A 15038-nucleotide genomic window follows, 5' to 3' on the forward strand; every position below is an offset into this window, starting at 1 on the left:
CTTTCAAGAAGGAAGGAGTAGACAATAGTATATAATACTGTAGAGGAGTCTGTAAGATAATTAACTTCAAAAGATCACCAAAATTCATCAGCATTGTAATACACAGTCCCAGTGAAATGGTATTTCAAGGAAACCATATTGCAGAGATCTGAAGTGTGAATGGTAGGTGAGTAGTCAGAGACTGAACTCTTGTCTACCAGCTCAGGAAGATTATCTGATTGAGGAATAAAGAGAGGAAGAGATGAAGTATAGGAAAATGTAACTTCTTATCTATTTATTTATTTTGATTCATTGTACACAAATGGGGTACAATTTGTTGTTTCTCTGGTTGTACAAGGAGTCACACCATTGTGTAATCAAACATGTACATAGGGTAATGATGTTTATCGTTCTGTTATTTTTCCTTCCCCCTCCCACTCCCCACCCTTCTTTTGCCTCTATACAATCCATCCTTCCTCCGTTCTTGCCTCCCTCCCACCCCCTGTTATGTATCATCATCCGCTTTTCAGAGAGATCATTATGTCTTTGGTTTTTTGGGATTGGCCTATCTCACTTAGCATATTCTCCAACTGCATCCAATTACCTGCAAATGACATAATTTTATTCTTCTCTATGGCTGTGTAGTATTTCATTGTGTATATATACCATTGTTTCTTTATCAATTCATCAATTGAAGGGCATCTATGTTGGTTCTACAATCTAGCTATGTGAATTGAGCAACTATGAACACTGATGTGGCTGTGTCCCTGAAGTATGCTGATTTTAAGTCCTTTGGGTATAGGCCAAGGAGTGGGATAGCTGGGTCAAATGATGGTTTCATTCCACGTTTTCTAAGGAATCTCCACACTGCTTTCCAGAGTGGCTGCACTAATTTGCAGCCCCACCAGCAATGTATGAGTGTACCTTTTCCCCACATCCTCGCCAACACCTATTTTTGCTTGTATTCTTGATAATCGCCATTCTAATTGGGGTGAGATGGAATCTTAGGGTAGTTTTAATTTGCATTTCTCTTATTACTAGAGTTGATGAACGTTTTTCCATGTATCTGTTGATTGCTTATAGATCTTCTGGGAAGTGTCTGCTCATTTCCTTAACCCATTTATTGATTGTGTTATTTGTATTCTTGATGTAAAGTTTTTTGAGTTCTTTATAGATTCTGGATATTAGTGCTATATCTGAAGTATGTGTGGCAAAGATTTTCTCCCACTCTATAGGCTCTCTCTTCACATTGTTGATAGTTTCCTTTGCTGAGAAAAAGCTTTTTAGTTTGAATCTATTTATTCTTATTCAGGCTCTTCCTACAAGAGTCTCTTTCTTTCCTTGTCTGTGAGAGCCCTTTGAATCAATATTGTACCATTCAACATATTTTATACATGCTAAACTTTGTATATCTCACAAATTAGTAAGTGTGCTATACATGTTCACAGGTATATACAAGTGGATATTTGTATATGTGTGTTGTATATATATGTGTGTGTATATGTATACTTCTTTTCTGAGTAGGGTAATGATTAAGAGCTCATTCTGTGAAAACAAGCAAACATGCAAATTCCGATCCTAGCACTTAGTACCTTATCACTTTAGGATATAATTTAACCTTGCTAAATCTGTTTTCTCTTCAGTGAAATGTTCCCTATCTGGCTAGGTACTTGTAAAAATTGAACATGATCATATTTGTAGAGGTGCTTAGCATTGTTGTAGCATATAGTTAGCAACAGAGTAAATTTCTTATTCTCTCTTAATTCTGTTTCCTGATTTGTAAAATAGAGAAAATAATAATAATATTATCCTCACTGGGTTATTCAAGGAAATAAAATGTGTTAATATATTATGGGATTTAGAACAGTTTGTAGCATGTACAATTTATTGTAGGTTAATTATCATCCTCATAAGTATTATTGATAGTTACTGTATTACTGCTATTGACCTTATAGGTAGGTTTTTCAAGAATTGCTGTTTACTTGTCATTTTTGCTACAAAGTCACCTGTTTCTTTATTGTAGTCATGATTAAAATTCCCATGAACTGTTTGTGAACTCTCCTAACATATTCTTGGTATTTGATTACATAGTATTTAATTGCCACAAATGAGAATGGGGAAACATTTTTTCATGTTTGTGTTCATTTCAGGGGGCATATGACTAAATTTAAAAAAAGACTTTCTTCTCAAGGACAGTCCAATCTAGTTGGTATATTTGAGAAGTCTCACTTATTTCCAAGGAAACTGAAAATGATAGTTTTTACAAAGATTAAATTCTTCTAAATAGTTGTCTCTAAATTTGCTTTTTATTAAAGATACTTTATATAATGATAGTCTACCTCTTTCCCATTCTATCCAATGACTTATATGTACTGAGAACTTACTATGTGCAAAGCAATATATGGGATGTGTGGGAGTACAGTTTCTTGTCCAGGAGGGTCTCCAAGGGCTGAGTAGGGGTTGTGTAATTCTTCTAACTGGGAGATGTATTAAAAAATTTGGAACAATAAAAAAAAGAGAGGAAGAGATGAGGAATAAAGACAGGAAAAAATAAGGAATATATATAATAAGCCATTTTTGAAAGGAATTGAAAATACAGAAGAATATGTTGGTAAGAGATTCTAGATTATGTGGAAGGGTTGGGATGTAGAGCATAGGTGAGGGTGCTGTTTTTAGGAGAAGGTGTACCTCTTGTCATGACAAGTAGTAAACATACCCTTACACATGTCACCATATACAAGCTGCTTATTCCTGTTCTAAATGGAGTCTTCAGTAAAATGGTTAAAGTGGTATGGAACCAGATGAATAGGCTATTCAGGAGACAGAGTAGATCTAGTTTCTGTTTGATTTATGGTACTAAAGGAATGAGTCACCAAAGGTGACTATAGAATGTCTGGTTTTGGTGACTTGGAAATTCAAAAGGAAAAGCAGACATGAGAAGGAGGAGGATGTGAAGATAAGTGATTTGGAAGTTCAGCTGGAAATATGATATATGAGCACAGGAGTAAGATAGAAGTTCCTAGTCCTCTAGGTAATAACTAATCCTCTAGGCCACTAACCCCATGAGATGAGAAACTTTGTCTATCTAATCAACTATCATCAGAAATCCACACAGTGCCAACCAAGTATCTATAAAGAAGCCTAAAAAGGGAGCACTGGATATCTGGTTTTCTGAAGGTCTACAGAGAAGACACTCATAGAAAAGGAAATGGTCTTTGTAGTTGAATTGAGCATACAAGTCAATGATGATAAGGAGTTAAGTGTGCTTGTTAGATAAAACAGCATTGTTGTCAAATTATCAACAGCTTTAAAATATGTAACATGCCAGTGTTGAGCAGGGCTTGGTGAAATGAGCAACTGCCAGGTAAATTGATGAAACCTTTAAAAAACTATTTTTCAATATAATATTATATAATATTATACTCATTTTCTCAAAATACTTTTAGACATGTTATCTTTTAAAATGGATTAAGTGGGATTATCAAAAATGTATCATGTAACAAGTTCGTAGATTGTTTAAGATGAGATTTCTATTACATACAATGCATTTGTTATAATTCTAACTGAAAAATAGGATATGAAAATATTACATGTAATTTCAATGTATACTAAAATGAAACAAGTGTACACTAAAAGAACTGCAAGAAAATGCCTTAAAGTGCTATCCAGTAGCTGTCTTTGAAGGTGGGATGTTTGCAGATTTCCTTTTCTTTGACTTTTGACTTTCTAAATTATCTATAATGAAGATTGTTGTTTTTATAATCAAAGGTTCATCAATTTTTATAAATAAAACTACTCAATGTTGTGTTTTGAAATAAAGAAGCATACAAAGAGAGTAGTAGCTAGAATACAAGAATCAAAGAAACACTTTTTCCCCCTTAGGCTTATGATACAGGAAATTGATGAACCAAAACCCAGAGTAGTAGCAAAGGACAGGTATAGGGTTTAGCATTCTTCAGGCAGAACAATGCTTCCTTTAACACTGAAAGGAAGGATTCATGGACCAGCCTGACTGGAGAACTGTAAGTATCAGTTACATATTCCAGATCGCCATTATTCTTCTTAAGATGCTAAAAGCAGGACTTCTGCATGTTTCAAAGAGTAAATCTTACTTCCTCTGCTCAGTGGCAGGAGTAATCTTGAAATGAGTTGCCTGAGACAGAATCATTTCCTTCAGCATTTAAATTGCAGTACTGTTTGTTCTGTTCTGTTTGTTCTGTTTCTTGTCAAACTTGTGCCAATAAACCAATCTATGTCTTAATGATAAAATGGTTAATATGATTGTACTGTTGAAATGAAAACGCTCATCTTTACTCAGGAACTGTTTAGAACCTTGACTGGTAAACCACTTAGGGTTTTTGAAGTGTTATTGCAAAGTTGAAGAAAACTTTCTGAAGTGAGTGCTTTAAAAGGTGACTATTGCAAGTACATGCAATACTTTTCACTATTTTAAAGAAACAGGAAATCAGATTGTTTTTATTTTAACTGAAGTACTCATGTTAGCAAAGGATTTTCTGCATATCAAGAGTAAGTAAAGTTCTAACCTTGGTCTCTGTTGATTATCAGAGTCACCAAATCACCACTATTTTCTGACACTTCACTGTTGGATCAGTGTATGATATTGTCAGTCAAGAAAGGTAAATCAGAAAATGGTACTCTGCAGAGGAGAGACAATGGTGTGCAGTAACTGACTGTGACAACCCCAAATCTCCTCTTGATTGAGTCTGTTTTATAGTTTCTCTGTACCCCTCAGGCTATTGATCAAAACAGTTCTGCTACTGGATTCAGTGGTCATCCCAGCATGTGAGGTAATTATTCCTCTGCAGCACCTTTGGAAATATTGGCTTAAGTTCAGGATGCAAGGGCTGTGTGTCCATTAGAAACATAGTGGCATAAGAAGTGACTCTTCAGTAAGAGTTTAGAGAAATAAAACATTCTGACTGTTAACTTTACTGAGAACTATCCAACATCTCTTTAAGTTGAATACAAGCCCTTTCACAAATTGCAACAGTAACTTGTATAGAAAAAAAAGATGTTGTAGATGTGTTGTTTTCCACATACTCAGAATGATGCATATTAAACTTTGTCCATATATGTTGGAGTGTACATGTGCACATTGGCCAAGCATTCAGCACAGGCTTTTCACCATATTTTGTTTTCCAAATAAATTATAAATATGTTGATCAAACATCCAGAGTGAACATTTTAAATAACCAGGTTTGAAACTATAGTATTCTAAAATTAATTACCATGGATTAGTTCCACAAAGAGTCTCCCTCTGGCATACTATCAATCAAGCCCACAGAGCTAACAAGCTTCTAAGTATGGTGATGGCATACAAGAAAGAAGCAATATAAAAGATCAGGCCAGGAGGAAGACTCTGAAACCACTGGTCTTTGGTGTAACTCTGAAATGTATGGTATTGACATAGCTGCAATATCTGCAGTTTTACTTTTTTAAAAAACCACAAGCATGTATATGCAATAATTTTTATATTTGAATAAAAGGGTTGGATTTTTCTTTTCCTTTTTTTTTTTTTTTGAAAAAATACTTTATATATTTGCTACCTCTTATTTTTACCTGGCATAATTTCTCACCTTTCCTACCCATCTTCATTGTTGTTTTTCTGTTCTTGACATAGCTGCTGTATCATAAACACAGTTTCCTTGAAACTTAATATAAATTATATTCTAGTTCAAAATATTGTATTAACTTACACAAACCAAAATCAATTTTATATGATACTCTGTTTCAAATAAGCTCAGTATAAAGTCTTCATAATGATAAGGCTAGCAAGAACAATTAGACTTTAAAGTATGCCTTAAAATACATGATAGTAATACATATTCATTTTATATTGCCTACCAAAAATAACTCTCAGATTTCTAAATAAAACCTAAAACTAAAGACTTTAAAATGCTGGTTGCCTTGAAACATTTCCTTTATTTTCCCAAAGAGTTGGATCTGAAATTCAAGCAAGAAAGTACTTAATTTTTAAGTGACTAACATTATTTTTCTTACAGAAGATTTAGCTCTCATGAATTAATCATTGCTTTTTTTCTCGTGGTGAAACTATTAGCCTCAACTGAACTACTTAGCCAAAGTTTGATTTCTTTATATTACAAATAAACAGTTCATTTCTCTTTCCCAGGTAAGGAAGAAGAATTTATCTACAAGGATACTACTGCAAATGAAAGATTAGAAAGGAGTAAAGAATATACATATCAATGGCTTCACACACAAGTTGGGATTCATGCAGCTAGTTCCAGAAATATGAAATGGTGAGGTCATTTCCTTTAAGTTAGATTTTTGTATTGTAAACATACCTTGAAAAGTGAAACCTAGATTAATTGTGCTAAAAGAAAAATGACTTTATAGCTAAAGAGCTATACACTAATTTGCCAGGTTAAAAAAAGCCTTTCATATAGATAGATTAAATTCATATAGAATAGAATAAATTCAATCAATCTTTATATTTTTCACCATAAAATATATGGGAAGAACATTATTCTGTAATACTTAAACCCAATAAATGAACCATACAAATTATTCTATGTCATAAAGTATAAGTCTGAGATCCATTAACTTTTTCTGAGTGTCAAATATATTGTAGGCTATATTTTAATTTATTTGTGTTATCATTATAAATTTGGAAGTTAAGAACTTAATTTAATCCTTTTTAATAACATATGAACTAAATTTTCATAAATGGGGAGTTCTATCTATTCAGTTCTTTTCAAAATGTGGAAATGATGTGATAGCAAAAATGAAAATAAAGTAAAACATTTTATAATCAGAATTGTCATATTTCATTACAAATGAAGAAAGTAGGAATAAAACCATCAATATTTGAGAATTTTTATTTTTTAAATACTCACACTAGTGGAAACAATTTATGTTGGTATTAATCAGTTTAGCTCAGTTCATAGGATAGCATCTTTGGAACTATAAGCAAATATAATGGAATCCATTTAATACCATCTTATTAACCTGATACCAGAGGTGCTCTTCAGAAATTTAAAAACATTAGTATAGATGTAGTGTAGTGAAAACTTTTAACAAAATGTTTCAGGCTGAATTTTAGACATGTTGAACATTTAATAATTTCTTTTTACTAATAAATAATCTGTAAATATGAAAAAATAAGCAATTGATTATGAAATTTCTCTTATGAAAATATAATACAATATATAACATTTTTGAGAACAGAAGTTCTTGAAAAATCAAATGTCAGTGCTCTGGTTTAAAATAGAAATTTAATATAAACATGAACATATTTATTAGAATAGTACAGATTTTTTTAAATAGGTAGGTTTATCTTTCTTAAAAGGTAAAGGATAAGTAAATGTGAACAAAATATTTTTCTATAACTTACTAATTTTATTTATTAGTAGTCCCAGAATTTTGTTCTTTGATGGGTTTATATTTGACAAAGAAGGTGGTTTTATAATATTATGTATCAATGTTGTTTCAAATTTAACTTAGAAATTACAATGGAAAGATTTAGATTTGTACTTATCTTTCTATAGAAGCTAATTTAAGAAAACTATTACTAACATTTTTTAAACAATGATATCTCCCAATTTTTTATGTGAGCATTTTTTTCATGTTCTTCCTACAGATTTGTATTATAATATGTTTTCTGTTTTTTTCACCACATAGCAATCACTTCTTGCCTGAGTTAGATCCAGATGTACTTAATGGTGGAAGAGTCCAACTAGTGGTAAGAAAATGTGTTTAAAGTTATATAAACATGTTGCAAATATACTTTAAAATATTCCCATAATTAACCTATAAAAATGAAAGTATAAGTCTATTTGGAGTAATCTCAAAATACCATGTGGTAAAATAATAACATGTTTCTTGACTTCTGATATAACTTTATGTTATTGCATTGCTTTAAAGTATGTAAAAAGTAGTCACATACTTACATTATAAAATAACATTATTATGGATGGGTAATTGCTTAATGAAATTATTTTCTTGGAAATTTTAGGAGTATTAGTCGTAGACCATACTTGAAATAGCAAAATATTCTCACAACTCAGAAAATCAAATTATACAAAAATTAACAAGTAATTGTGAGATCAATCACTCTAAATAAAATAGAGTATTACATACTTCAGAAATTATTGTAGACTCTAGGTAATAGCACTGCATGTACATTGCTAAATTTCATTGTACTATATGCTATTAGAAGGAAAAGCACATGAACAGAAGAATGGCTAATAGGGAATATAGAAAAATGAGTCCCATAAAATGAGATTTTTCAGTCTGTTTTCAGAAATTTCCAGAAAAGAGGGTACCCTGATCACTGACTGGAGGCAAGTAAAAATGGATACCTCTGTTGATCCCATCCTTACAATACCTTCCATCTATACCAACCAACTAGTATCTTTTTCTAAGATTCTATATTTGCCAAGAAAATTAATTATTATTTAGGCTGCGATCTAGAATTTTGCATGAAAAGATAATGTGCTTTCTCATATGAATGAATATTGTGTTTTCCAGAAGTTACATTCATCATTCTCGTGAACAACTTGCTCAAGGAGTTTTCCTGAAAGAAAAGCAAAAGATAACATAATAGCTAGCAAAAATGTGTGTTGTTTATGAAAATATATAATCCATTCACAGATTCAAAATCATCACTCATCAAATAATTTTCTGCATTTTAATTGGGAATACCCTAAGAGAGTGTCATGCAGATTACCCTAGGAAAAATTGGTACTTCAGATTTACACTATGTCTTATTGACTATGCTTTGATGCAGATTAGTCAGTGAAAATACTGGAGCAAGCATGAAGAATATAAACCAGGTGCAGTGGCACATGTTTGTAATACCACAACTCAGGAGGCTGAGGCAGATCACAAGTTAAAACACAGCCTTAGCAATTTAACAAAGACCTAAGAAACTTAGTGAAACCCAGTCTTAAAAAAAATTTCTTAAAGGACTCAGGATATGGTTGAGTGGTTAAGTACCTCTGGGTTCAATCCTTGGTACCAAAAAATAGATAAATAATAATAAAATGGATAATATAAAAGTGCCATGGAAATCCAGGATAAAAAAATTAATTGTTACACTTATAAAAATGGATGAAAACAGTGGATAGATTACTGACCAAATTCTTACTTGAGATTAATGCTGTCATCAGTCCTCTTTATCCAGACCCCTCTAATTCCACTGTATATAAATACATGACAAGTAAGTGGCAACAATAAGCACTTTTTTCATATTTAAGAGATACAATTGAACATAAAACAAGATAGACAGTATTGGAACAAAAGATACACAGATGGCTTTTTTAAAAAATATTCATTGACATTTCTTTTATATATGTATATATATATATATATATTCTTGTTGTAGATGGACACAATACCTTTATTTAATTAATTAATTTATTTAAATGTGGTGCTGGGGATTGAAACTAGTGCCTCACATGTGCTAGGTGAGCACTATACTACTGAGCCACAACCCCAGCCCCCACAGATGACTTTTTTGTGTGTGAGTAGAGGCAGAGTAAGAGATCAATAACTTAATGTCAGAAGTGTAATGGGCCGATTGAAGGCCCAGAATAGGTGTATTGCAGTGCATTCAGGAATGAAAACACTCACTTTACCACCTATGACAGGAATCTAGAGGCAGATAATTAATTACCAAACTGGGACCAACCCCTAAGTTGGAGAACAATGAAAACAAATGGCTACAGCTACAGCTAGTATAAGATCCTCATAGATAAATAACACCCATAGTAAAGGACAGAAATTATGGGACATAAATGATTAACTATGAATAAAGGCCAGATGAGTACACAAATGAACCAACTATAAATTCTCAAAATTAAAAAAAATTATTTGAACATTCTCTAGAATGGATACAGTAAAAGAGATTAGTGAATTGGAAGATTACCTACAGAGGAATGGTAATTAGATTGACTGCTGACTTAGTATCAGAAACAATGAATTTCAGAAGTCACTGGCTTTATTTCCTACTAATAAGGATAAATATAAATATCATCAAAATACTCTTCTCTAAATTTCAAAAATGAGGACAGAATAGGGCATAATCAAACATTCAAATTCTGTGATTTGAAGAAGTAAATAGCATGTCTCTCTTCTAAGCAATAGCAAAGAAAATTGATGAGGAATTAAAAATGGAAGAAAAATATGTTTATTACATTCAAAAATATATCAGAAAGCATGTCAAAGATGTTTAAAAACAACCATATTGTTAATTAAATTAAATGATTCCCCAAAGCTCCAAGATTTTCCAGAAGACAGTCATATTTAATGTTCTCCAGGAAACATACTCTGAGATTTCAAAAGTTGAATGCAGAAAGTTTATTGAGGAAAGTTTTCAGAAACAACTCCTGTGAGAAATGAAAGAAATGGGATTGGGCTGAGAGAGAAGGTAAACTTCAATAGAGTTGCAGCAAGAAATGAGTTCTGGTAGTAGAAGCATAGTAGAGGCAAGAGGAGCAGGATTTACACTCCTGCATCTCCTCAAGAGAAAATGTGACTTGGGTAAAGCAGTTCTCTTCAGTTCAGTGTCTACAGAGAGAGAGGTTTAGCAGAGAGCCAACTGTCAGCAACTTTGTCAGCAACTAGAAGTTTCTTAGTGGTTAAACATGATCTAGGTAGGATATAATATTCAGTTTACCATTCATGGATGCATCAACTTAGTGTGTAAACTATATTAATAATCTCCAAATAAATGTATGAATTTAAAAAACTCAACCAACATTATAGTTCATTTCTTTGGGAACTTGCAAAAACTCCTCTAAAATGTGTATTGAGAAATTTGATAAAAGAATATATATGTCAACTTAGAAAAAGAACAACTTTTGTCACAAGACATGAATATTTAGTATAAAATTTAAAGAACCCTTTTATGTCACTGGTACAGGCATGGATGAACAGACCTATTAAAATGCGTAGTGAGTTTAGGAATAGACTTATGACTGTATTGCAAAATATTATATGATAAAGGCAGGAAATCTTAGATTGTTTAGTAAATAGTATTCAACAAATGACATTGAAAAAATGAAACAAAACATATATATCATACATAGCCTTTACAATAGTGAATGGAATTCAGAAGGCTTGAAAATCCAAATATGAAAGGTAAAACTGTAAAGTAGATCAGTTTCCAAATGAAAGGAATGAGAATGAAAACTTAGGAATCCTCATGGCAGTACTCACTTGAATATTAAAATTTGGAAACAGTAATGTAATAATGTGTAAATGTTTATGCACAGGTGTTGAAAGTAAAGGCTGTTGTAATTCTGGAAGAAACTCAGTCAATGTTTATTAAATAGGTTTTTGTATGCCTTGTTTTTCTTCAGGTCCAATATTGGGGGAAATTATATGATGTCAATGATCTGTGAATCCATGCAATCTCCAAAAAAAATTTTGGTAGAAATGAACAAACTGATTTTAAAATGTGCATGGAAATGCAAAAGACATAAAATAGCCAATACAATCATGAGAAAACAATTCATACTACCTGCTCTCAAGATTTCCTCTACAGTCCCAGTAATCAGTACTGTTTGTTATTCTATAAAGATAGCAGAATCTATTATAAAAAAGTGGAGTAGACTAGAAAAATATTAATATTTATAAGGCCAAATGTTTTTTTGTAAATTACCAAAGCAATTCAAAGAGGGAAAGGATAACCTTTCAGTAAGTGATGCTGGACAACTAGATAACTAGATGAGGGAAAAAAATAAACCAAGGCAAGGAAAATTACTCCTCTATATCACACCATACCAAAAACAAAATGAATTTAAAATGACTTATAAACATAAGTGTAGAAACTAAAAATCTAAAACATCTTAAAGAAAATGCAGTAACATATCTTCATAAACCTGTGATAGGCAAAGAATTCTTAGCATAAACCAATAAAGAAAAAAGGTAAAAAACAAATTGTACTTCTAATTTAAAAGCACCATTCAGAAAATTAAATGTCAGTCACACAGAAGAAAAATTCATATCCTCTCTCTTTCATAAGCATATGAAAAAATGTTAAATGTCATTAATTAGGCAAATAATTAAAGCCATTATGTGATACCACTAAATATATATAGAGTACTTAAAATGAAAATTGCTACAATTTCTTAGTGCTGACAAGTATACAGAGCAACTGGAGATACTCTAGTCATTGCTGGTGAGAATTGTATATCTACTCTTTGAAAAAAAAAGTTTGTTAGGTTCTTATAAATATATGTTAATATGAAGCAACAACTCTGCGACTGATAATTTTTTCTAAAGAAAGGAACATTCATCTAAAAATCTACAATAACGTTCATTGCAGTTTTATTTGTAATAACCAAAAACTTAACACAACCAAATTCCCCTCCAGTGGGTGAAAGGATAAATAAATGGTGATACATACATATAGTAGTGTTATGGATATGAGGTATCTCCCAAAAACATCTATGTTAATGCAGGAGATGAAATTGTTAAATTATGAGAGTTGTGACCTAATCAGTGAATTAATCCATTTGATAGATGAATAATGTGAAAGGACTACAGTACAGGTTGATAACTGTAGGTAGGTGGGGGTGTAACTAGAGGACGTATGTCCCTGGATTTGTGCCTTTGGGGTTTATATTATTTCCCTGGCATCTTCACTTTCTTCCTCTCTCTGCTTCCTGGCTATCATGGACTGAATATCTTTCCTTTACCATATTCTTCTGGCATATTTTTCTGCTTCACCTCTGACCCACAGCATATGGTCAGCAATGCATGGACTGAACCTCTGAAACTGTGAACCCAAAATAAACTCCCCCCCCACTGAGTTGTTCTTATTAGGTATTTTGACTGAAACAAATGGATGTGCATTAAAAAGGAATAAAAAGCAATAATCAAAAAAACTTTGGATATCTACAAATATACCTATGAATCTTGAGAACATTATGTCAAGTGAAAAAAGCCAATTTCAGAAGATTATATACATTATGATATCACTTATATAACATTCTCAGAATCACATAGTGCTAGTGATAGAGAACACAACACAACAGTGCCAGTGGTTAGGTAGGGAGAGGGTATGACTGTATAGGAAAGTAGGGGGAGTTTCTTTGGGAAGATAGAAGAGTTCTGTGTTCTGGTGGCAGTTACATGAGTCTATGCAGTATGTAAAAACTGGTGAAGTCCTAATAAGGTCTGTAGTTTAGTAATAATATTATTCCAGTGTCAATGTCTTGACTTGTTGAAACCAAAGTTAATTGTATTTTGGTTATGTAAACTGTTGTCATTGAGTAAGCCAAGTATAGTATGTACAGGAAACATTCAGTATAATTTTTGCAATTTCTATGGGAGTTTTAAGTTTAAAATTTTTAGAATAAATTTTTGAAAACAATTTAATTTAATATTTAAGATTCCTGAATTTCATTGCATATAAATCATTTCCATATAGTTTTAAAACATTTAAAGTACCTTCCCCATTCACATAGTTATATAATAAGGCCTCTGACTTAAAAAGAGTGCAATGATGATGATGAGTATTATGAAGAGAGGGATATATATAACTAAACCCTCTGCAACTGAAGATAAAAATATTTTTATTTTTGTATTTTTATTAATTCCTTTTAGCCACACATAACATTAAGATCATTTTGACATAATTTTAAAAGCATGGAATGTAATTTGCTCTAATTCAACCCCTAGTACGTCTCCTTTCTTTCTCCTCCTCCCTCCCCAATTCCCTTCACTCTACTGATTTTTCTGTTATTTACTTATAGTTTCCTTTTTAATTAGTGCCCTGTGGATAGACATAAAGGTAAGGTTCCTGTGTTATATTCATGTATGTACATAGGAAAGTTAGGTCAGATTCAAACACTGGTCTTCCATTTTCCCATCCCTCCTTCTTCCCCTCAGAACACTTCCTCTACTCCACTGATCTCTCTTCTATTTTGATGGAACCCTTCCCAATTTTCTTTTCTTAAAAAGATTTTTAAATCACTCATATGTCTAGGAATAACACAAATAATGATGTCATGTGTTTATAGCATTATCACTTTCCGTAATCTGTAAATTATTGAAGCAGGTAAACTGAATGCACTAACAGGGAAATATTCTGAGAAATTGATCATTGGTTGATTTCATCATTGTGAACATCATACAGTGTACTTACTCAAACTGAGATGGCATAGGTCAATCACTCAAACTGGTTTCTTTTTTTTTTTATAATTTTATACTTTTTTATTTTTGTAAAGGATGGACATGTGTAGAGTGCAAGGGGAGGGAGAAAGAGAGATGTAAACCATTTTGAATAATACCTTTCCATGATTTAAAGCTTTAACACTACATCACTATTGGAAAATATTCATGTTTGCAAGTCTGCTATGGTTAATCAATTGTGGGTTTGAATATTTCACTTTTACTAAGGGAAGGATAGAGAAAAAATGAGATAAACTTACATTACAATTTTAATCTTACAATACAATTTCAAGTACACAGTATCATAAAATCTGGTAATCATAATCATGTCATTGAGTGGGTTTTCTATTTACAATTGTTTCTCCTTTCTTGAAAAACAAAGCAATAAAAATCAAAACAACCCTCAAACTCGTTTCTTGATACATCAAGAGACACATGAAACAAGACATACCTAATGCTGCTGCGGGCATAACACAGCAAATTCTTTCACATTAAGCTTTTATTTTGATAGAATTTCACTCAAAACTGTTAAAAATTTTCATATCATAAAATATATAAACTAATGATTGTCCCAGCCTTTTATTATCATTATGAGATATTATATATGTACACAATTGCATGAGCATACTTTTATGCAACTGGCTGTGCAGGTTTGTTTGTACCAGCATCACCACAAACACATGAATAATGTGTTGCACCAGAAAGCTACAATGTCTATGATGTCACTAAGTGATAGGAATTTTTCAGCTCCAATATAATCTTATGGGACAAAGGTCACATATGTGAGCATTGTTAACTAACATATCATGTGACTGTACTCCAAAACCTTTTCAATACATGTGTGTGTGTGTGTGTGTGTGTGTGTGTGTGTGTATATATATATATGTGTGTGTGTA

General features: G+C 32.0%; 1 protein-coding gene across 9 annotated transcripts in view; it reads left to right on the forward strand.

Annotated features, from left to right (window-relative positions):
- Positions 1-15038, forward strand: part of LOC124983487 (ALX homeobox protein 1) — a 231364-nt gene that overhangs the window by 158467 nt on the left and 57859 nt on the right. For all 9 annotated transcript variants that reach the window (XM_047550808.1, XM_047550800.1, XM_047550802.1 and 6 more), the window contains 2 exons: positions 6131-6260; positions 7642-7702. In XM_047550808.1, the coding sequence (XP_047406764.1) occupies positions 6131-6260; positions 7642-7702 (191 nt within the window). The remainder of the gene's footprint in view (positions 1-6130; positions 6261-7641; positions 7703-15038) is intronic.

Source organism: Sciurus carolinensis, chromosome 4 (genome assembly GCF_902686445.1).
Source record: "Sciurus carolinensis chromosome 4, mSciCar1.2, whole genome shotgun sequence".
Classification (NCBI taxonomy): Eukaryota; Metazoa; Chordata; class Mammalia; order Rodentia; family Sciuridae; genus Sciurus; species Sciurus carolinensis.